Consider the following 23,849-nt stretch of genomic DNA (forward strand, 5'->3'; position numbering starts at 1 on the left):
CATGAGTGAAATTTCATGAATGATGCCATTAAAAATAAGAGAAAAAGAAGCTAAAAGCATAATCAACACAAAAGGATACAGGAAACACAATAAACGTGAAGACTCCAACAAAAAAGGACCACAAACATGTCAGAATAACTGGAAGAAAAATATGGAAGCAGCATGTATTTAAAAGTCTAAAGGGAACAGACTAGAAAAGCACTTTTGTTCAAAACACATTCTGTACGCTTGTCTAATTTGAAATTGACATATTCAGTAAAATGTCTGTGAAAGTACATATCAAAGATACTAAATATGAATCAAAGAGAAGTGAGGGAATAATAGTTTTTTTAAACCACATCACCTAATCTTCCTGACCTTTCAGCTTAGTTTATCTTTTAATGCTGCTGTCTGACATCTTTCACATATTGGTCTTCTGTTATTTAACTCTTCACAGAGGTTATTAAACTTACCATGTAATAGTCTTATAGCAACCATACTGTAAACTTTTCCAAGGTAAGAAACATGTAGGATGATACGGTTTGGCTCTGTGTCCCCATCTAAATCTCATCTTGTAGCTCCCATAATTCCCATGTGTTGTTGCAGGGACCCAGTGGGAGATAAGCGAATCATGGGGTGGGTCTTTCCTGTGCTGTCCTCATGCTAGGGAATAATTCTTACAAGATCTGACAATTTTAAAAACAGGAGTTTCCCTGCACAAACTCTCTCTTTGCCTGCTGCCATCCACATGGACGTGACTTGCTCCTCCTTGCCTTCCACCATGATTGTGAGGCTTCCCCAATCATGTGGAACTAAGTCCAATTAAACCTCTTTCTTTTGTAAATTGCCCAGTCTCGGGTATGCCTTTATCAGCAGTGTGAAAAAAGGCTAATACATAGGATTTCTTTTTTTTATTTCCCAGAAAACCCAGCACAGAATCTCACACTAATTTACTTAACAAACATTGAGGGCCTATGCTTAACAGGTGGCTGACATGCCACAAATTACATACAAAGACAATGGCATTCTGGTATAGGAAATTAGATAAAGAGTCATCATTAAATGATAAAGAAATGAAGGCTAGTACCAAAGCCTTCATTTATGAGCCAGCAAGGGCAAATTCAAAAGGCAAAAAAAAAAAAAAAAAAAAAAAATCCCTGGACAAGAAAATCAACATCAAAGAACACAGAGATGTTTTCACAACCAGGAAATTTTAAAAGTCAATATCCATAATCATTCAGGGACTAAAAATTGGAAGGATAATTTTTTTTTTTTTTTTTTCTGAGACAGGGTCTCGCTCTGTTATCCAGGCTTGGCAGTGGTGCAATCTCAGCTCACTGCAGCCTCTGCCTCCCAGGTTCAAGCTATTCTCATGCCTCAGCCTCCCGAGTAGCTATGATTACAGGCACACACCACCATGCCCAGCTAATTTTGGTATTTTTAGTAGAGACAGGGTTTCACCATGTTGCCCAAGTTGGTCTCGAACTCCTGGCCTGAAGTGATCCACCTGCCTTGGCCTCCCAAAGTGCTGGGATCACAGGCCTCAGCCACCGCGCTGGGCCCAACAGAGATTTATAACAATCTTGGGATCTTATTTATAGCAAAAATTTTAGAACAAGGGAGGAGGTATTACAAGACTAACCAAAGTGAGAAATCACAATTGACAGCAGAGAGGAGATAAAAATTAGGCAAAAGCAACCGAAAAAGAACAGTTCAATTACTGCAAGCAGTGACTCATGTATCTCAATATTCCCACAGTATGCTATAATAAACAGTATAAAAACTAATAACCAACAAATAATACTAGTGACTGATTCACCAAAAAAAAGTTAGCTTATGTTTAATATACTTTAAAATGATGATCTACTGTGGCAGTCATTTTAACAGTTAACTATTTTTTTGTGGCAAAAAAAGTATATTTCAGTTATCTGAAAATTTCATTTATACAGAATACCTTATTTTCTAGTAATGTAAAGTTGGTATTACTAATAATAAAGTCACAAGTTAAAAATAGCCTGCAGGTGGCTTGATCACCTAATAAGGAATAAAAAGGCTTTAAAAAACAATATGAAACTGTATCTAAAATATACAAAGAACGCTTAAAATTCAACAATAAGAAAACAACCCAATATTAAAATAGGCAAAAGACTAAGCTAGGTAACCTAGCAAGACCTCATCTCTAATTTAACAAAAAAAAAAAAAAAAAAAAAAATTTTTTTTTTTTTAATTAGCCAGGCATGGTGGTGCGTGCCTGTAGTCTCAGCTACTCAGGAGGCTGAAATGGGAAGATCACTTGAACCCACGAGTTCAGGGTTGCAGTAAGCTATGATCACGCCCACTCAACAGTGTGAGACCTTGTCTCAAAAATAAAATAAAATAAAATAAAATAAATAAATAGGCAAAAGCTGAACAGACACCTCCACCAAAGATGAGAGATAGATGGCAAATAAACATATGAAAAGATGCTCAACATCATGTGTCACCAGGAAACTGCAAATTAAAACAATAATGAAATACTACTATACACTTATTAGAATGGCTAAAACCCAAAACACAGACAAAAAATGCTGGCCAGAATGTGAAGCAATAGGAACCCTCACTCATTGCTGGCAGAAACACAAAATGGTACAGCCACTTGGAAGACAGTTGGCAGTTTCTTACAAAAGTCAACATACTCTTACCATACAATTCAGCAGATACGCTCCTTGGTATTTACTCAAGTGAGCTGAAAACTTAATGCCCACAAAAGAACCTGCACATGAATGTTTATAACAATTTTATTCATAATTGCCCAAAACTGGAAGCAATTAAGATGTCCTTAGAAGGCAAATGAATAAACTGGTACAGACAATGGAGTATCATTCCGTGATAAAAAGAAATGGGCTACCATGACATGAAAAGACATGGAGAAACCTTACTTTCATATTGCTAAGTGAAAGAAGACAATCTGAAAAGGCAGCATACTATATGATTCCACTATGTGATATTTTGGAAAAGACAAAACTAAGGAGACAGTAAGAAAGATAAGTGGCTGCTAAGAGTTCAAGAACAGGGAAGGAAGGATGAATAGGTGGAACACCGGGGATTTTGGGGATACTAAAACTACTTTGTACGATACTGTAATGGTGGGTACATATCGTTATTGTACATTTGTAAATGTACAATATGTACAAAATGTACAGAAGAATGAACGAACCCTACTGTAAAGTATGGACTTTAATGTATCAATATTGGCTCATCAGTTTTAATAAATGTACCACACTAATGCAAGATGTTAACAATAAGGGGAACTATGTGTGGGTAGTAGGAGGGATGAAAGGGTATTACAGGAACTTTGTGTACTTTTCCTTCATTTTTTTCTGTAAATCTAAAACTGCTATTAAAAATAAAGTCCATATATACAAAAAGAACCACATGAAGAGAAAAAATTTGGTAACTTCAAAAGGTCTATATAAAATGAATTTAAGAATTCACAAACATTTAGGCAAAAACCATAAAAATAAAGCAAAAATGAAATGAAAATTAAGAACAACCCATGCCAGCTGTCGTATCAGCCCATGCTTGATCAACTGAGAACTGTAAAACAGACCTGGCAGTTGTTCTCAGAGATTTGGATTAGACAAAATCAAAACGATAATGCAAAACAAAATTTACAGATGTTTATTTACAGAAGTTCAACACAGTATCATGCTGCACATTAAAGCAAGTCTACACAAAATGTTCCTAATTCACATGAGAATCCATGGTTAGTGAACACAAAAGAGGCACTTATTCACTACTTAGTCACTATTTTAAAAAAAAAGATTGGCCCAAACTGTACTACCTATTAACAGCACGCTAGAAAACTGAATTTCTTATTGAGAGTCTCCTAAATCTAGGTATTTTGTCTGACCTATAAGGTTATTTTAAAAATGGTAATGTGAAGCCTTTTATAAACAGAGCAAGGACTCCTAAGCTCACCACAGGCTCCATTTACACACTGATATTATCTGAATGATCTCTGTAGACATTTCGATGTGACTCCTGAAGTATACTATCCTTGAAAATAGCATACTCTTAAGACTGAAAAATCTTTAAATAAAGGCAAGAGCCTGGGAATTCCTTGGTAAGTCTTTAAGAGTTGTACTCTAGACCTTCAAATGTAGCCTTCTAACCTGGGCCATGGGTTCTGCCAGCCACTCAACTGTCAGCCATACAGACAAAGAGCATGCAAAGACTATATAACAGGTCTCTGACAGGAAGAGACTATTCAATCAATCATTCATTCAACAAACATTTACTGAGGACTTCCTATGTGTTAAGCATGATTTCAAGTGCTGAGAATACAACCTAGAACAAAATATTAAAATATTTCTGCTCTTACAGTGATTATATTCATCTACATGGTTACATACCACTAGGCCCAACATTGTCCTGATCTTTGGATATATGGCAAGGGTAAGCTAAAGATCAGGTTTATTTGATAAAATTAATTTATATAAGTTTCAAGACTGCTATAGTTATCAGTTCTTACCTGGTCCTGTGTTGATAATAACGTAAACAGAGTTTCCAATGCTGCTCTTCGAACTGATGATATAGTGTGATGCAAAAAAGGCCAGACACGTGGAACTAAAACTGTCAGTGACTGCTGAATACTAATAAAGAAGACACAAATTAATCTTACTTATTCTAAGTTGAAACTCTGTAGATACATTATCTAAATATTCTCATGGGATCTAGTGATGCTGACATCATGTGACTTTTTTGATGAATAAATTCTTAAAAGATAATACAGTTTTCATATGAACATTCATGTAACAATGTCATTCACAACTGTTATCGTAGCACCAGAAAAGCCAGAGCAAATGCAGTGAAAAAGAAGGGTAGAAATACTAACATCAGGTTCTTCTATGGCACTAATGCTATGAGTCACCTTTATCAAGTTAGGACTTTCCAATATAATTGTTCTTAGGAAAATGGGACATGTATCCTAGCTGGTAGTCAGCCTACATGATCAGGATTGCTAATCCGTACTTCTTCCCCATGGCTAATCCCAATGGGTAGATACACATAATTTCCATCTCCCTTTGGGGCCATCTCTGTCACGTATCAAATGAGCAAGTGGTGGTATGGTAGCAACTTTGACATTTATTATCCTGGTTAGCATTACTAAGTTAGGAAAACTCAAATTTCTTCCTTCTCATAGATTAAGTTTTAAATGGGGAAGCAAACAAAGCCAAGTCTAGACTAACTTGGGCCACGGGATTCCTGTCACATTCATAAGTCATTTGTAAAAGTTATCTGGAACTAGGAAATAATTCATAAGCAGCATTTGAAATACACGGCTCCATAGAAAAAGACATGAGCAAAAAATAATATGCCACTGTATTTGGTCTTTTGTGGTTCCTCCCAGGAGGCCTATGTTTTAACTCTATTTTCATTACTTGCAGGTTTGTATGAACACTACCTTCTTGTATTTATTTTCATATTTAGCAAATTTATTTATAAAATTCTACCTTAAACACAGGTACACACAGACATAAAAAAGACACAAAATACATAAAAGCATTTTAACAAAGTTTAAGTGTCTAACTGTTCATGCTCTAAATAACATGCTACACTTCTTCTTACATAAGCTAGAAGAAAGTATCTGCCAAGTATCACAATATATGAAGCAAATTTGAAACAAAAAAGATGGAAAACTACATTATTTCACATTGAATTAATAGAATTTTCACTATATTCTTTCTTATATTATCCAGTTTTTCTGACACCATCCACTAAGGCCCATAGGCCAAATCCATTCCACCCATTTTTTTTAAGTAAAAGTTTTATGTGTACACAGGCACGTTCATTCCCTTATGTATTACCTGTGTACAGCTGTTTTCACACTACAGTGACAGCTTAGTAGTTTTGACAGAAAGACTGGCTCACAAAACAAAAATACTATTTGGGCCTTTGCAGAAAAAGATTACCAATCCTTGATTTATAGTAATTAAAAACCCCTTCATCTTGCAGCTTAAAGAGGGCTTTCACATAGATTAACTCATTTAGTTTGTACAGCTTTCATTAATAATAGAAACATCAAAAATTAGGAAACCCCATAAATATACTACCACTTCAATTTTTCTCTTCTTTTGCTTTTATAGGCACTTATTTTGCTATTCCTACTTATGGGCTATTCAACTAATCTAAACTTAGCATTAAAGAACTTCCAGTAGGGTCAGTATTATTTGAAATATTTTCTACTTTTTTTATACATCTATGGGTTTCATGGGAAATACTCACAGAGCCAGAAACCACATATAAGCATAATTATATGAACGTTCACTGAACGCCCTCACTAGGACAAGAAGAGTAATTTTCTCATCTGTGAATTTTTTAAAGTTGCATAATAATTTTTTCTTCTCTATCTCTAAGGACACTATTCTCTATCTCTAAGGACGCTTATCTCTAACAACATTCAAGGGTCAGTCTAAAAGGTGGGGAATATGTTAGTTAGATGAACTGAGATTCATGTATCAGGACAGGAAATTGGTGACACTAGATTTTTGATGTATGTTTTTGGCTTCACTTGATCTCTGCCTTTAGACATTATATTACATTATTATGTATTCCCTTCCTGATAATTACTGAAATCAAGAACAAGAGTTGAAGAAATGAACATTACAAAAAAAAGTTCACAGAGGGGCAAGTTTTAGAAAATATAAAGCTGATGTTCGATGATAATTCTGTTAACTAAATGTTACTAAATAAAGCTAAAATTCTACATTCTAGGGCTAGAACTGAAAATACTATTCAATGATTATATTCCTAAGTAAAGAATTATAAGATGAACAAGATGATGAATTATATAACTGAAATATTTCAAGGGTAAAAAAAATGATCTTTGTAAGCTGCTGCCCAAATGGCTAGAGTAAAAAAGACAAGGCCTTCTGAAAACGGTAGTCTTTGGCATCTCCAGCTTAAATAATATTATTCTTAAAGGTGCTAAAATATTGTATGTTTAGGCTGAATTATCTCAAAAGGTATGTAAAGACTTTTTACTTTATTCCACTAATTAGAAATAATTACCTGCATTGTTGGACCTGAGGATAAGTTAACAAGGATGAAAGGAGAGTCATAATACTATTTGTTGAAGCTGTTAGATCATCTAATTCCAGAAGAGCATCCCATAATGTATTTATAATGAAGGGTACCTATAAGATCAGTTTTCAAGAAAGTTATCAGTTTTGCACAAAATACTCACAAACCCTGCCAAATTGTATCCCAGGGGTCACTACTGATTCAACAACACATGCAATTCCAATGACCTTGGACAGTGTCAGTTTTGAGTAAAGTTAAGGAGGTGACACTATTTGCCTTTAACAATTCTCTATTCCTTCTTTTTAATGCCATTCAACTCTACTTTGATACTTCCCTTCCTGACCAGACTCATAATGGGTAGAATTCAGAAAAAAAAAGAGCCACAACTATTTTATGTAAAAAACTTTACTGTGAAAACAACAGAGCATCGAGACACAAGACATGTTCTTCTATGTAACTTTACTGCATTTAAAATGGTACCAATCATGATAAAAAAATTTAGTTTTTAAGCTCTTAAAATACTGCTTACTGTAATTCTAACTTTGTGTTCTGATTTTGATAATAAGGTGGAAAGTCAGCCAGATCTTTAAAAAAGTCATTTCAAGAAATAAGACTAGAGGGGTGGGTGTGATGAGTCACACCTGTAATCCCTGCACTCTGGAAGGCCAAGACTGGGAAGATCTCTTGAGCTCAGGAGTTTGAGACCAGCCTGGGCAACACACGGGGGCTCCCCCATCACTACAAAAAATAATTTTTAAAAAATCAGCCAGGCACAGTGGCATGTGTCTGTAGTCCCAGCTACTTGAGAGGCTGAGGGAGGAAGGACTGCTTGAGCCCAGGAGAGTGAGGCTACATGTCATCCACTGCACTCTGGCCTGGGTGACAGAGTGAGACCCAAGAAAAGAAAGAAAATGTTATGTGTATATGTAGGTTACACAGCACTTATTAGTTAATAATTAATACTAATAATTAGTAATTAATAATGAGAGAGGAGAGATGGGGAGGAGAGGAGAGACAGGGAGGGGAGGGGAGACTGGATTTAAAAAAAAAAAAATCCAAAAACTAAAATCCAAACAAACAAAAATCCAATACATCTAAAAACCAGGAGTAAAATAAGGAAGAAATGGCTGCATTCTTCTCAAGGAAGTTCCCTATATATTATGTACATGAAGGGAAAGTAGACAAACGGATCCAATTCACTCTTCCAAAGTACAATATATAATCAAGATTGCGTGCATCAGAGGGCTGTTGGTCAAAAAAAAATTGAAGATGAAGGAGAAAAATGTACTCAATGTATTTTCTAATACTCCATATCCCAAATGAAAAAAAGCTCTATGGGAACAAACTGTAAAAGTATTTAATTTACCTTTTGTGTCTGAAGATAGACAAGGCTTTCTACTACAGGCACTAATGATGCTGCAGCAACAGCTCTGACATCATCATCAAGATCCTGGAGTCCTTCAATTATTCTAGTTAAAACTTTAGGCAACAAAGTATTAATCACATCCTGTAAAACAGTACATGAAAATAAATTTTCTATTCTACAGTTACTATGCTTAAACATTTTAAAATTTAAATTTGCCACATGACAGCTAAATTCCAATATTTACAGTCATGCACTGCTTAACAATGGATACGTTCCGAGAAATACATCAGGCAATTCTGTCATTCTGTGAACATTATAGAGTGTACTTACACAAACCTAGACAGTATAGCCTATACCACTATGTGTGTGATACAGCTACAAACCTGCACAGCATGTTACTGAACTGAATACCGTAGGCAGCTACTAACAAAATGATAAATACTGGTATATTTAAATACAGAAAAGGTGCAATTAAAGTACAGTATTATAATCTTATGGGACCACCATCATATATGTGGCCCATCATTGACCAAAACATCATTATGACTGTATCTAAGAAACAATCACATAAACAAAAATGTAACATCAATAGAAGCCTAACTAATGCCATTTGAAAAAGACAAGAGCATCAAGTACTTTATCCAATGAGACATAAAACATCAAAACATGTTTTATAAGTAAGACTATGAATTCTCTGTGTGAATACACACACACACAAACCCCTCTGCTAGAGTCCTAGCCTCCATATCTCATTCAATGCCACTGACAACCAAAAGGAGAATGAGAGTAGAGTGAAAGAAAAGCCATACCTTCCCGCTTCTCATTATTCCAATTTAATGTCTTTTCATTTCCCCCAACAGACCAGCCCTCAGACGTTACTCCTGTGATCATATACTAGGAATCTCACTGAGAACTGGTCTTACTATGAAATAGGGATAACGTTTCAAAAACCAATAAGGTGCTTTCCATTTCCATATAAGTCTACTGTTACCTACAGAGGCTAGTGTGGAACACAGAAAAAAAGGTTTTGTTTGTGGGGGGTAAGAAGGTGGCTGCCAAGGGGAGAAGAGAACTAAAAGGGGTAGGAAAAGAAAGGAAGGGAGCAGAGGGAGAAAAGAGTTGGACAGAGTTCAGATCTCTTAGCAGAATCATGAATGCTTTGTTATTGGCAGTTAAAGGAAAAAAAAAAAGACAATCTTAGAAAACTTCAAAAGGCCTTTGAGCTTGCCTTTTGAGACAGAAAGGGAGGTTCCAATCTGTTATACAGTGAGCATGGGAAGAGAAGAAAAGCTGGCACAAACCATTAAGTAGCCATAATGGACAGTGAAATCCCTATATAGGCCAATGCCTAACACCCTGACAATGCTGATCCCAACTGGAAAGTATTAAGGGAAATTAAACTGGTAAGCTCCTCATTCATAATCTCTCTTTTACTTCCACGTCTCTCCTTTTTCGTCAACACTCACTCTTTGCTGACCCATTATGTTCAGAGTAAAGACAACTATTTGTGGAAGTCCCTACTTCTGTCACTAGATCTACGGTGGGGAAGTAAGGAGAAGGAGAAAAGAGATGTGTTATTGGCATCTCATATTGGAAATCAGAATCAATTTTTCCACAAAAATGTTATGTGTATATATAGATTACACAGCACTTATTAGTTTAGTAAAGGACTTTAGATATATTTATATATGAAATAGGCTTTTGTGGGCCAATCTAAGAACCAAATTCCTAGCCAGAATATATCAGAGTTTTTAATAACCCACTAAGGGAACATAAATGTTCCTAAGTAGGGGACTATGTGCATATGCAGGTATTTTCATCCTAGATGATGTATAACATTACAATAAACACTGTTCTATAAGACATGCCATTTAGTTTCTAGTTCTAGTACTAACCTTAACTAGTTTTGTGACCATCAGCAAGGCATCTAATTTTTCAGAACTTATTTCCCTATATGAAAATAATAAGACTACATGCATTTTCTTCTTATAAGCTGTCATAAAGGATAAAAAAAACACTGACAGTTTATGTAAAAAGTACATGACCATACAGATTGTCTGCTTTACACTTTGATGTCTACTCCTGTACGTATACTGCATAACTTGGCACCATGTTGTATAGCCCTCAGAGCATGTATTCAATATTTAAATGAGTTAAAACAGTAAAACCAAATCATGAAGAGCACTGAATTAACTGTAGCAATTGATTAAAAAGGAAAAATAATCTTTGACCTTAAAGAGCAAACAATGTAACTAACCATCTTTTGATTTATACTTAAAATTCTTATAAGCGCCACCTATCTCTATGACACTGTCTCAAGAAGACAAATCTTGGAAGACTGGCTTCTCTGTAACAGTAAGAATCTAAGGCCATTTTGTCTAATTAGTGAAAATAAACTATAAGGGGAAAAAACTCTCCCACATAAGCTTCAAAACTTGAAATATTTACCTGACGGACTGCCAAAGCATATTTTATTCCCAGCAGACCACCATGTCTAACTTCCCATTGTTCTTGTGTAAGTAATTTCAGCAGCACATCCACAGTCTTATGAACTCCTGTTTCGTTCATGTGTTTTAAAACCACACCTAATGTTTGAGCACAAGTTTCACGAACTGGTGCCACAACCTACAGATGAAAAAGGAAGAAAACTCGTATCTGCAAAAAACATATTTTGTAGAATTTGAAATTTGATTGGGCAAAGCCTCCCTTAAATGATACTTACTTCATCAGAAACAAAGTCTCCAAATCTGTCTAATGCAAAAACACAAAGGAGTCTAATAACCAAGTCTTCCAACCATTCTTGATGCTGCTGAATCATCTGTTAAAATATAATATATATATATATATATACACACACACACACACACACACACATTTTTAACATAATTTTTTTTACAACAAAGATCACACTTTGTACTGGGGACTTGGGTGACACCTTAGGTCCAAAATCAAAAATAAAATATGGGGACAGATTATTTTAGCTGTAGGAACAATAACCAAAAAGTAGAAGAGTCCCAATTAATGTCTTTAATATTAAACATATCCCATATCCCCTTTGATTATTAATTCAATTCAGATATACTGTAGCACAATTCTTAAAATTCATGGATTATATTATGCTACTTGCACTCCAAGAGAAATTAAGAAACTAATTACTTAAGGTTGTTCTCATATCAAGTACACCGGTCACATATCTATTATTTATACTATTACCAGTGTCTCCACGCAATACCAATTATGTTGCTCACTGACCTCTCAACTAGCCTCTTATTCATCTTACTCTACTTTTCAATCCATTGTATGATATTTACCTTTTCATATCTCTTCCTCTTATTTACCTCTCATTCCTACTTCATGGCACATACTCGTTACTTCCCTACATTGGAAAAAGATGCCAACTATTAATACTTGGTGATAATTGTTGCATTAATACACTTACCTCTTCTAAAGTGCTGTCACCCATTTTACCACCACTTTTCCCATGAGCTTTAAGAATTTCCCTAAGTCCAGTGCCTGCACCATGTCGAACCTGAAAAGAACCAAGAAGCAAATGTCAGAGGTTAAATGTTTAAGAAACGAAGTTTGATTTTTCTTCTATAAGAAATTGGGATACTGGAATTTTTAAGAAATTAGAATAAACTAAGTGGAACTTTACAAGAATGCATTTTTCTTCAACTATCTAAGAATTACACATATAAATTTCAGACTGCTTTTGGTTATATGGATTTTAAAAATCAGGCAAGAAAACAGCTATTCTAAAATCCTTTTGAGATATAAATCCACATTGCTTTCACTCCCTTATCCTCTACCTTCATTCAGCACTATCTACAGCAAGAGAGAGGAAAGAAAGTATCGTATAGTGTTTTTTTTGTTTTTTTTGTTTGTTTGTTTTTTTGAGATGGAGTCTCACTCTGTTGCCCAGGCTTGAGGGCAGTGGTGCAATCTTGGCTCACCTCAACCTCCGCCTCCCGGGTTCAAGCAATTCTCCTGCCTCAAGCCCCCCAAGTAGCTGGGATTACAGGCACCCGCCACCACGCCTGGCTATTTTTGTATTTTTAGTAGAGACAGGGTTTCTCCATGTTGGCCAGGCTGGTCTCAAACTCCTGACCTCAAGCGATCTGTCCGCCTCAGCCTCCCAAAGTGCTAGGATTACAGGCGTGAGCCACCACGCCCAGCCCAATACATGTGTTATAATCCCAACACATGTATTTTCAAAATATGTGCATCAAAACTAAGCTCCAGGCTGGGCATGGTGGCTCACATCTGTAATCCCAGCACTTTGGAAGGCCCAGGCAGGCAGACCACTTGAGCTCAGGAGTTCAAGCAAGACCAGCCTGGCCAACATGATGAAACTCTATCTCTAATAAAAATATAAAAAAAAGTAGCCAGGTGTGGTGGCGTGCACCTGTAGTCCCAGCTACTCAGGAGGCTAAGCCAGGAGAATCGCCTGAACCTGGGTGGTGGAGGTTACAGAGAATCAAGATCGTGCCACTGCACTCCAGCCTGGGAGACAGAGTGAGACTCCATCTCAAAAAAACCAAAAGGCAAAAAACCTAAGCTCCAAAGCTACCAATGATAAGTGAGTGCCAAAAGAAGACAATACAAATAAAATGTCTTATGATTAATGCATCACTATACCCCTTGGGATAAATCACCTTTCTTTGAGAAGGTGAGGCTACTTTCTGCAGTGTCATCTGGAAAGGAAAAGAACAAGCTATTGACACTGTACCCACTTCTTAATACCCCATGAGTTATGACGTGAGTAACTTTAAATAGAATTACACCAAAGGAAGGCAACTAAAAGGTATTCTAAATAAATGTTTTTTAAATTACACAGAGGCCAACAGAAGGGAGAAACAATGGTTTGAAACTACCAATCCTCAACTCCAAGCAGAGGAACTTCACTCTTCTCTTCTACAGACTGGGAACTGTTCAAGATGTTCTCTAAAGATTTCTGAGGCTAAAAAGCTGGCTTGGAAACTACTGCTCTTGATCAATCAAAATTGTCCACTTCCAAAGGAAAGGAAGTATTTTTTTACTGCCTGGGAGAGATATGCAAGCCTTTGGATTACAATTGAAAGAACGAAAAGAAATAATTCACTAAAGAATATGATTGAAGGATATGAAAGGTGAAAATCAATCTATAGTTTTCTATTTAGGTCAATGATATGACGTGCCCTGAGTCCTGAGACAAACAGAGAAGAATAGGGACTCTGACAAAGTATATTGCTCTTGACATTGTTCCCTTCACTAGCACAGAAAATAGAGCTGAGAGAAACTGTAATGAAGAAATCTTACCTCCCAGGAGGGATTAAAAAGGTCATTGCAAAGTTCTTCACAAAAGCTTTCCAAAGGCCATTCATTTGTCTGAATAAGAAAAACAGAATTACTACTAGTTCAAAAGGTCTATTTTATGCTAACAATTTAAGTAACTCAATAAGTTTTATTTGTAAGTCTAGTAGTAGCAATCAGGCTTTTAAAAATTTAATTTTTTTAACTAAGATATATTTTTACTAATAAAATTTCTCTCAATAGACAGATTATTCAATACTTTCAACTGATATATTAGTTTGAAAAAGATTTATAAGCAATTTTTTTTTTTTTTTTCTTTTGAGACAGAGTCTCGCCCTGTAGGCCAGGCTAGAGTGCAATGGCGCAATTTCGAGTCACTGCAACCTCTGCCTCCCGGGTTCAAGCAATTCTCCTGCCTCAGCCTCCCAAGTAGCTGGGATTACAGGCGCGTGCCACCACGTCTGGCTAATTTTTTATATCTTTAGTAGAGACGGGCTTTCACCATGTTGGCCAGGCTGGTCTCGAGCTCCTGACCTCATGATACGCCCGCCTCAACCTCCCAAAGTGCTGGGATTACAGGCATGAGCCACCGCTGCTGGCCCAAAGATTATAAGCAATTTTAATGGATACTTTAGAGTCTTTCAAGAGTACCTCTTCAATTAAGGAAGAGCTGTCTGGAATATTATCAATCAAGACTTTGGAATCATTTGCAGACTGATTAATAACAACATTTGCTATTTTCCGTCTCTTTTCTTCTGGCTCCCCATCAGTGCTATCATTGCTAAAAAATAAAAGTCACCATTTAGAAAATGAATAAAGCATAATGTGAACCACAATGAATGAAATGAATAAAAGATAATGTGAATCACGACAAATTTAAGACAATCCATCATTTAAACAAATGTTTTACACCATATTCTGCTTATATGATTTACTTAAAATCCCATGTATCAAACGACTAACTGCTTAAAATTTGAGCAAAATATATCCTAACTACACTATAGGTTGGTGAATTCTTTTTTTTCAAATTGGATCTTGAATTTAATAGGCCACTTTTCCCTCCTCTCTACAATCAGCTCATCATCTTTTTTATAACCTGCATATAACCTGCATCTGGTCCATCCTAACACTAATGTTTTTAGGCTTTTATATACTAGAGAAAACTAATACACTGAGCAATACAGTATAATCTTACCAGTTCTTGAAAAATATGGAGAGATAAACAATTGACCAATCAAGAAAGGATACAGAAAATTTGAGGAAATGTTCTATTATGACTTAAAGACCAAAAATTTTGAGGCTAGCCTAATACTGGAAAAGAGAGGACAAGTCAAACTACTTTTATTCAGTATTTGGAAAAGAAAAACTTAGCACATTTTAAAGTATATACAGCATTATTTTCTACAAATACTTCTCCCCTCTCTCCATCTTAATAGTGAAATGTATTTGGCCATTTTTTCTATAAGGTGATAAAAGAAATCTGAGCCTCCCTCTCCTCATTTCCTATTACTCTTCCCTTAATTATCTCCACATCTAGCCACATTAGTAGGTCACCTTAAGTCCCTGAACTTGTTAGGCATGTTTCCACTTGCAGGCATTTGTCCTTGTAATTCCCTCTATTTGGAAAGCATAACATTTTCTTAAACTATTTAAAACTATTTGAAACTTTTCCTAGATATTCACAGGACTAGCACTCTCATTTCTTTCAGATTGTTACTCAAAAGTCACTTCTATGAAGCCCTCCTGGACCATCCTATCTAAAATTTCAAACTCTATACCCCAAAAATATTTCACATGTTCCTTCCCTGTTTTATCTTCTTTTCCTTAACTCTTAACATTAACATTATCTGTATTTTATATGTATACACACATATACACACACACTATATTTTACTTATTTATTTCCCATCTTTCTTTCCCTCCAGACTATAACCTCCAAAGGCAGGAATTCTTCTCTATTTTATTCACACATGTCCTCAGGGCCTAGAACAATACCTGGCAAATAGAAGGTATTTAATAAATGTTTGTGAAATGAATGACTCGTGAACTCTGAAAAATAAAGTCTAATATTTCCAACATTCAAATCTTTGGCTAAAAGTGCTTGTATGAATAAAAACCAGTAGAAAAACGTATTAGGTTACTATATGATCTTAATGAGCTGTTAACTTTTTAAAAATCTGTCATTAACAAGCTGAATAAAAAGTTTGCAGTTAAAGATTTAACCTCAGGTATAAATTTCTACCAAGTATATATGTTTATTATTTATCCCCCTTTGTGCCTAGCTTTTAAACACTAAACACTTTTTAGCTTTATGTGAATACATATAACAAAAAGTTCTATCATTTGCAAATCCTATTTTTCGAGGCTTTTTATTAATTCAGCATTTATACAATCATTTCCTGAGCACCACTAAAGATTCTTATTTAACAGATCTGAGTGGGACCCAAGAATATACATTTTTGGCCAGGTGTGATGGCTCAAGCCCATAATCCCAACACTTTGGGAGGCCGAGGAAGGAGGACCACTTGAGCCAAGGAGTTAGAGACCAGCCTAGGCAACATAGGGAGACCCTATGTCTACAAAAAATTTAAAAATTAGCCACGCATGGTGGTTCACACCTGTAGTCCCAGCTACTTGGGAGGCTGAGGCAGGAGGATTGCTTGAGCCTGGGAGTTTGAGGCTGTAGTGAGCTACGATCGTGCCACTGCACTCCAGCCTGGGAGACAGAGATTGCATCACAAAAAAAAAAAAAAAAAAAAAAAAAAAAAAACAGCATTTTTTTTTTACAAGGTCCTCAAAGAGCACCTGAAGGAAATAGTTTTGAACCACCCTTTGAGAAATGCTGCTCCAAGCCATGCATAGATGATCACTTTCGGTAGCTCATGAAGAAACAGAGGACAGTGACTTTACCCACAGAGTTCTTTTCTTCAACAGGACTACATAAACTAGCCTAGATTATCACTGGCTATTTAGCATAGCCCCAGCTTAAGGAACAGGTGAGGTAACATCGTGACAATACCTCCCACTTTACTAGGGGAGTATTCTTAACTTGTGGTCCTTAGACACCTCTCTGATTTCATTCTTTATCACTCTCCTGTGCACTCATCCCAGTATAGAAGGACATACTGCCCTTCTATTTGTTTCTTGATTATTCCATGTTTAAGGCATTTAAACTTGTTTCTTCTGTCTGGAATGCTCTCCCCTTTGGAGATCCTCAGCCCTCATTCAAAACTGATAATTAGTAGGAAAAAAGTCTGTACATGTGGATTTTTCTGGGGAAGTGGTCTCAGTTCCTAGTAACAATAAATACTCTCTGACAATTGAGTAAGAGAATCCAAACGGTACTCCCCAGCTAAATATGTCAGCAGAATGTTTCTATAAATCAAGCAGACACAGATTAAAGCCGCACAGCCCTCTTGTTTTAAGTGAATAAGCAAAAAAAGATTACTACCTCTTCTCATTAGTTTCCACTGCATCCCTGGATCTCTGTTTTGCAAATAACTTGGCCATCCTTTTGGCTTTGTTCTTTTGTCTATTGCTCATTCCTGCTCGAAACTCTGAGTCAATCAATTCAGCTGCCTGAAGAGTCTAAAAGAATAAAAGAATGCTGAGTTGGAACTTTTGAAATTAAAATAAGTACCTATAGTCTCAGCCTCAGAAGAAGACCAAGTCTATAAATTTCAGTATATATACATCGATCACATTCTTTTTTGACAGGCTCACACTCTTTTGTTGTATGACTGTACCACAATTTCAGTCTTTTCCTCCTTCTTCTCTATTATTCCAACTCCCTACAGATACACATATGCTTCTTAACTTTTTTTATGCTACATTATGAGGCACAAATGTTATGATCCTAACCCACAGAGAAGGCCTTGAAGAGGTAAGACTTCAAAATAAAAATAATATCACCAAAAAGTTATGAGAATAAATGTCAATAAAAGAAACTGATCATCACCATCTGCTGAAAAAAATAAATAAATTATAGCCTTAAGTGATTGGTCCAGCATACTATAGTCCAACTTAGCTCATATGCCCCTTTCCTCTTAACTACTTACTGTCTACTCTTTTTGCTCTTTTCCATTCACAGAAGACACTATAAAGTCTCTGTGTTAGATTTTTAAGCTCAAGCCTAAAAATCCCTTCTGTGCCTAACCATAAGATTCAACTGAAATTTATACTTCTGCAACCAGTTAAGGTCACTGGTGTGGATGTTCTGCTGCAGTCTTGATCAAGAACCATGGGCACATATACAAGCAATGCAGCTGTAATGACCTATGGCAATGATGAACCTTAAGCAACTTCCCCCAAAGGTCCATGATATATAAACCTGGATTTTGCAAAACCCAAATTAGTGTTGCCTATCCCGCACCCAATTAATCTGATGTGTATAGCCCACTTTCTAATACCCCTGCCCATTCATTTTCTTACACCATGTTCAATTACCCATACTGTGACCACATTATTGCATTTTTGTTCTCCTTTATTTTATTCTATTTTCCTCTTTATCTTCTAGTTACATCTTACACTTTCCTTTCTACCCCATTTCCTTCTGTTCCTTTCAGGGTGTTGTTGTATTTCGGCTTCTTCATACTCTTTTTTCTCTCCTAGTATCTGCCTTTTTCCCCCTTGTCTGCAGAAGTTATTCATCATCACTAACACCCCCAACCCTAAAAAATACACTTTACAAATTCTAATGGTTTAAAGTGCCATTCGTATAAAGGCAAATAGAACCATTCTCCACTGAAGCAAAGGAAATGACCAAGGGAATGACAAGACAGGAGATTCGTAACTGCAAAGCAGGAATTTTTAATGCAGCCCGTGGACCCCTAAAAGAATACTGGGGGTCAGGTAAAAGAGTACTGAACCGCTTGAGATGTAATATCTCATTATATGTGCATTTTTCTAAAGAGAGAGCCACAGCTTTTACTAGAGCTTCAAAAGAGTCTGTGGCATAAAAAAAATTAAGAAGCACAAATGTATCCACTGGGAACTGGAATAGAGGAAGAGGAAGAAAAGAGTGAAATTATGGTACAGCCACAAAACAAAACAGCATGAAGCTGTCCAAAAAGAATGTGGTCAATCTGAATATACTGATACATTAAGCTGTATGAACTGAGAAAAGGCAAACATGGCTTAAAAGGAATACACACACACACACACACACATGCACTTGTACATAGAAGTTTCAGAAATGATGCACAAGTAACTTGAAAATGGTTGTCTACGGGGCATGGAAATGTCTGTGTCCTGTTGGCAAAAAAAACTTCCTTTTACTTCATATTATATACCCTTTTTTGGTTGTTTGCAAGTCTTATTTCTCACTTAAAAAAAAAGAATAAATCATAACACTAAACACTTCTACTATCATATCTGACTCATATCTGACTATAATAGCCCTTACTATCTCTCACTCTCTCAAAAAATGACTTTTCCCTATGTCAAACAACATATCAAAAAGAGCAAATGGAGCAATTAGAATCTTTCAATACCAGTAGTTCCTAAAAGGTCTACTACAACTTAACAGTCCAGTGTCTGGGAGGAGGTTCTCTATAGAATCTGTCATCAGAAATCTAGTTAAAAAAGACGCTAAATTATGGTGGCACTAAGCAGCAATGAACACAGCTAAGTATAACATTTTCTTAAACTATAATTACATAAGCAAAATGAAGCAAACCCTTTGTATTATTACTTGCAATCAAATAACCAAACGTTTTACCTACAGGTTGTTTGTTAACAAAGGATGCTGAAGTTGGGGTATAATCCAAATCCTCATCATTGAAAAGTTCTTCAGTACTCATTCCAATTGCTTCTCCCATATTAAGGCCAAGTTTCTTCTGTAATAATTTTCGTTGGCGTGCTATCCTCTCTTTGGGATCCACTTCACCTTTCAACAGAAAAGAAATACGTTTTCTCCAAATCAGTTAAGAAGTTTTCTAATATGTGCACATCAAACTCTACCAAAATAAAAAAATACACTGTTAAAGCATCCCTTCTGCCAATAAAACCAACCATATTCATTCATGATCATCTCTGAACATCTCATAAACTCTGCTACCTAATCACATTGGAAAATAGTGTTCTAGTTAACAAAACATTCTGGGAGTTTTCACTGAGATTCCCGCGTTCCCCAACTATTGATTAGTAAATATATATAAAATAATAAGATTCATTCCTGGGCCAGGTGCAGTGGCTCACACCTGTAATCCCAGCACTTTGGGTGGCCAAGGTGGGAGGATCACTTGAGCCCAGGAGTTTGAGACCAGTCTGGACAACGTAGGGAGACCCCATCTCTATAAAAAATAATTAGCAGGGCATGATGGTGCACACCTATAGTCCCAGCTACTCCAGGGGCTGAAGCAAGAGGCTTGCTTCAGCCCAGAAGGTCAAGGCTGCAGTGAGCTGTGATCAAAACACTGCAGTCCAGCCTGGGAAACAGAGTGAGACCCAGTCTCAAAAAAAAAAAAAAAAAAAAAAAAAATTCATCTCTATGGAAACAAATCAATTTTATTTTATAGCTACACCGGTACCTCCTATGAAAGCTGTCACTGGGCTAAAAAAAATCTAGATTTTTGTTCAACAGTAAAAGGGCTCAACAAACAAATGCTTATTCCAAGTGTAGCTTTTATGTATTCTGAGCTGATACAGCCCTAATATCCCAAATAACAAAGAGAATAAAAGTAGACAGGTTTTTAAATGTCTCAAGTAAAACCCTCAATCCTTCGGTGCAAAACAGACAAAACAGAACATACCAAAGGGTATTTAAAAATAAAAATTTGCCCTTAAAACAGCTAAGCTGTAAAAGACAGTTATACCGTATTGAAAAAAAATTGATATTTTAAAAACAATAACGATCTACTTCTAATAATGGCTGAGTTAGTTCCTATTGGACTAACCCTCTGCACCTAACAAACTCTGGCCAAAACAGAAAAAACAAACTACCTAAAGGCACCAGAAAAAAAAAAACAACAAAAAAAAGGCATTTACTTTGGAGAATTGTCAGTACTTAAAAAGATGGGAATAGCACTAAAAGCTAAAAGCTACAAAAAAAAAAAAAAGTTTCCCCTTTTTGTAGCTTTTAGCCTGAAGATAGAGCCAGTCCATGAAATACGCGGCAGCTAAAATTTGAATTAAAAACCTAGTCTTCTTTTTTTTTCCCCTACAAAGGACAAGGTCTCTCACTCTGATACCCACGCTGAAGTGCAGTAGGTATAATCATAGCTCACTGCAGCCTCAAACCCCTGGACTTACGGAGTCCTCCTGCCTCAGCCTTCTGAGTAGCTAGGACTATATGCATGTGTCACCATTCCCGGCTAATTTTTTTTTAATTTTTAATTTTAGAGATGGGGTTTACTATGTTTGCCCAGGCTGGTTTTGAACGCCTGGCCTCAAGCAGTTCTCTTGCCTTGGCCTACCAAAGCGCTGGGATTACAAGCGTGAGCCATTGCACCTGGCCAAAACCCACAGTCTTTCTGGCTTGACTTGAAGAATGAGAGTTAGGGGCCATTACAATCCCAGGAAGTTAGAAAGGGAAAACCCCCAAAAAGAGAGAGTCAGAGAGAAGAGGGCCAAAATTCTCTGTAAAATCAGCCCAAATGTCTGGTTGACCTCTGAACTATGCATGCCCAGAGCAGACTCCAAACAATGCAGCTAAAGCTAAAATCTAAAAAGCTAAAATCTAAAAAGCTAAAATTGAGATTTAAGCTATTGCCCAGAGCAAAGAAGAATGAGTTTGAAATTTTGAGTTCCACCAAAGTAAATGTCTGCTAAAGCAAGCAAGCAAAAACAAGCAAAACAATCTTTGGAAGAATATAACAGAATCTGGTCTACACCGCATAACGTTCGTAATGTGCAGGATAACTGACAAAATTAAAAGCAAAGCAAAGAAAATGTAACCCATTTTCAAAAGAAAGACAATTAATGGAGACCAACTCTGAGATGTCTCAGATGTTAGAATTAAAAGGTTTCAGGGTTTCTGTTTGTTTTTTGAGACAAGCTCTTGCTCTGCTGCTCAGGCTGGAGTGCAGTAGCATGATGACAGCTCACTGGAGCCTTGTCCTCCTAGACTCAAGCAATTCTCCCACCTCAGCCTCCTGAGTAGCTGGGACCACAGGCATGCACCACTACACTCAGCTAATTTTTTACTTTTTGTGGAGGTGGGGTCTCTCTAGATTGCCCAGGCTGGTCTCAAACTCCTGGGCTCAAGACATCCTCCCACTTCGGCCTCCCAAAGTGCTGGGATTACAGGCCTGAGTTACTGCACCCAGCCAGAATGCAAGATTCATAAGCAACTAATATAACAATGCTCAATGTAAAAGAAGATACTGTCACAATGAATGAAAGATAGGATACCTTGGTAGAGAATCAGAAACTATAAAAAAGAACCAGGCTGGGTACAGTGGCTCACATCTGTAATCCCAACAGTCTGGGAGGCCAAGGCAGGAGGATCGCTTCAGCCCAGGAGTTCAAGACCAGCCTGCGCAACATGGCAAAATCCCATCTGTACAAAAAATTTTAAAAATATATAGAACTGTACACTTTAAAAGGGTGAATTAAATAATGTGCAAAATATGCCAATATAACCTTTTTTTTTTTTAAATAAAAAAGAAGTTCTGGGGCAGGCATAGTGGCTCACACCTGTAATCCCAGCACTTTGGGAGGCCGAGGTGGGAGAATCGCTTGAGGCCAGGAATTTGGGACCAGCCTGGGTAACACAGCAAGACCCCCATCTCTACAGAAAAAAAAATAAAAAATTAGCCAGGCGTGGTGGCACGTGCCTGTGGTCCTAGCAAGATGGGAGGACTGCTTGAGCCCAGGAGTTCAAGGGTGCAGTGAGCTACGATCATATCACTGAACTCTAGCCTGGGCAACAGAGTGAGATCCTCTTATCTAAATAAATAAATAGTTCTAAAACTGAAAAATACAGTATCTGAAAAAAAAAAAACTTTAAACCACTGGACAAACTTAACAGCTTAACGGAAGGTAATAGGACAAAATGCAAGTGAACTTAAAGATAAAGCAATACTGTTCTCACTCATAGGTGGGAAATGAACAATGAGAACACTTAGACACAGGGTGAGGAACATCACACACCATGGCCTGTCGTGTGGTGGGGGGATGGGGGAGGGATAGCATTAGGAGAAATACTTAATGTAAATAACGAGTTAATGGGGGCAGCAAACCAACACGGCACATGTATACATATGTGACAAACGTGCACATTGTGCACATGTACCCTAGAACTTAAAGTATAATTAAAAAAAAGATAAAGCAATACAAAGTACCCAATCTAAAGAACAAAGAGAAAGAAAGATATAAAGAAACAAAAGCCCAAATATGAAATTAAGAAAACAATTCTATTTACGATAGCAACTTGTACTCTATAAAGTGTAAAATGAAAAAAATTAGAAAATAAATGAAAATGTTCATGCATCATAAGAGTAAATATTGTTAAAACACTAATATTTCCCAAATGTATACACAGATTCAACACAATTGCTACCAAAATCCCAGCTGGCTTTTTTTTTTTTTTTTTGTAAACATTGACAGACCGGTCCTAAAATTCATATGGAAATGCAAGAGACTCAGAATAACCAAAACAATCTTGAAAAACAGGAACAAAGTTGGAGGCTCATGCATCTTGATTTCAGAACTTACTACAATGCAACAATAATTACGACAATGTGGTACTTGCTTAAGAACAGACATCAATGGAATAGAATTAAGAGTCCTGAAATAAACCTATGTGTCGGTCAACTGATGTTTGACAAGGGTTCCAGAGCAATTCAATGGGAAAGAGAACAGTATTTTCTACAAACAGTGTTGAGACAACAGGATAGCCACATGCAAAAGAATGAAGTTGGACTCTTAACCTCAAAACATATACAAAAAATAACTCAAAATCGATAAAAGAACTAAAAACTAAAGCTATAAAACTCTCAGAAGAAAACAGAGGTAAATGAGCTTGAATTGGGCAAGTTTCTTACATATAATACCAAAAACTTGAGAAACAAACAAAACAATACAAAAAAAACTGGACTTCATAAAAATTAAAAACTTTTATGCTTCTTACCACAGAGGAAATGAAAAGATAACCTATAGAGCAGTAGAAAATATGTGTAAATCAGGCTGGGCGTGATGGCTTATG

General features: G+C 36.5%; 1 protein-coding gene across 3 annotated transcripts in view; it reads right to left on the reverse strand.

The window, feature by feature from the left end:
• BTAF1 (B-TFIID TATA-box binding protein associated factor 1) overlaps positions 1–23,849 on the reverse strand; it is a 107,861-nt gene that overhangs the window by 59,456 nt on the left and 24,556 nt on the right. For 2 of the 3 annotated variants that reach the window (XM_030809266.1, XM_003255219.4), the window contains exons 5-14: positions 19,426–19,589; positions 17,154–17,290; positions 14,354–14,483; positions 13,709–13,777; positions 11,850–11,939; positions 11,133–11,228; positions 10,859–11,035; positions 8,411–8,551; positions 7,033–7,157; positions 4,493–4,613 (exon numbers count right to left, since the gene is read on the reverse strand). In XM_030809266.1, coding sequence (XP_030665126.1) covers positions 4,493–4,613; positions 7,033–7,157; positions 8,411–8,551; positions 10,859–11,035; positions 11,133–11,228; positions 11,850–11,939; positions 13,709–13,777; positions 14,354–14,483; positions 17,154–17,290; positions 19,426–19,589 — 1,250 coding nt within the window. Of the gene's footprint in view, positions 1–4,492; positions 4,614–7,032; positions 7,158–8,410; positions 8,552–10,858; positions 11,036–11,132; positions 11,229–11,721; positions 11,940–13,708; positions 13,778–14,353; positions 14,484–17,153; positions 17,291–19,425; positions 19,590–23,849 lie in introns of all 3 variants that reach the window. The other variant, XM_030809267.1, reaches the window with a different exon arrangement.

This window comes from Nomascus leucogenys, chromosome 3 (assembly GCF_006542625.1).
Source record: "Nomascus leucogenys isolate Asia chromosome 3, Asia_NLE_v1, whole genome shotgun sequence".
Lineage (NCBI taxonomy): Eukaryota > Metazoa > Chordata > Mammalia > Primates > Hylobatidae > Nomascus > Nomascus leucogenys.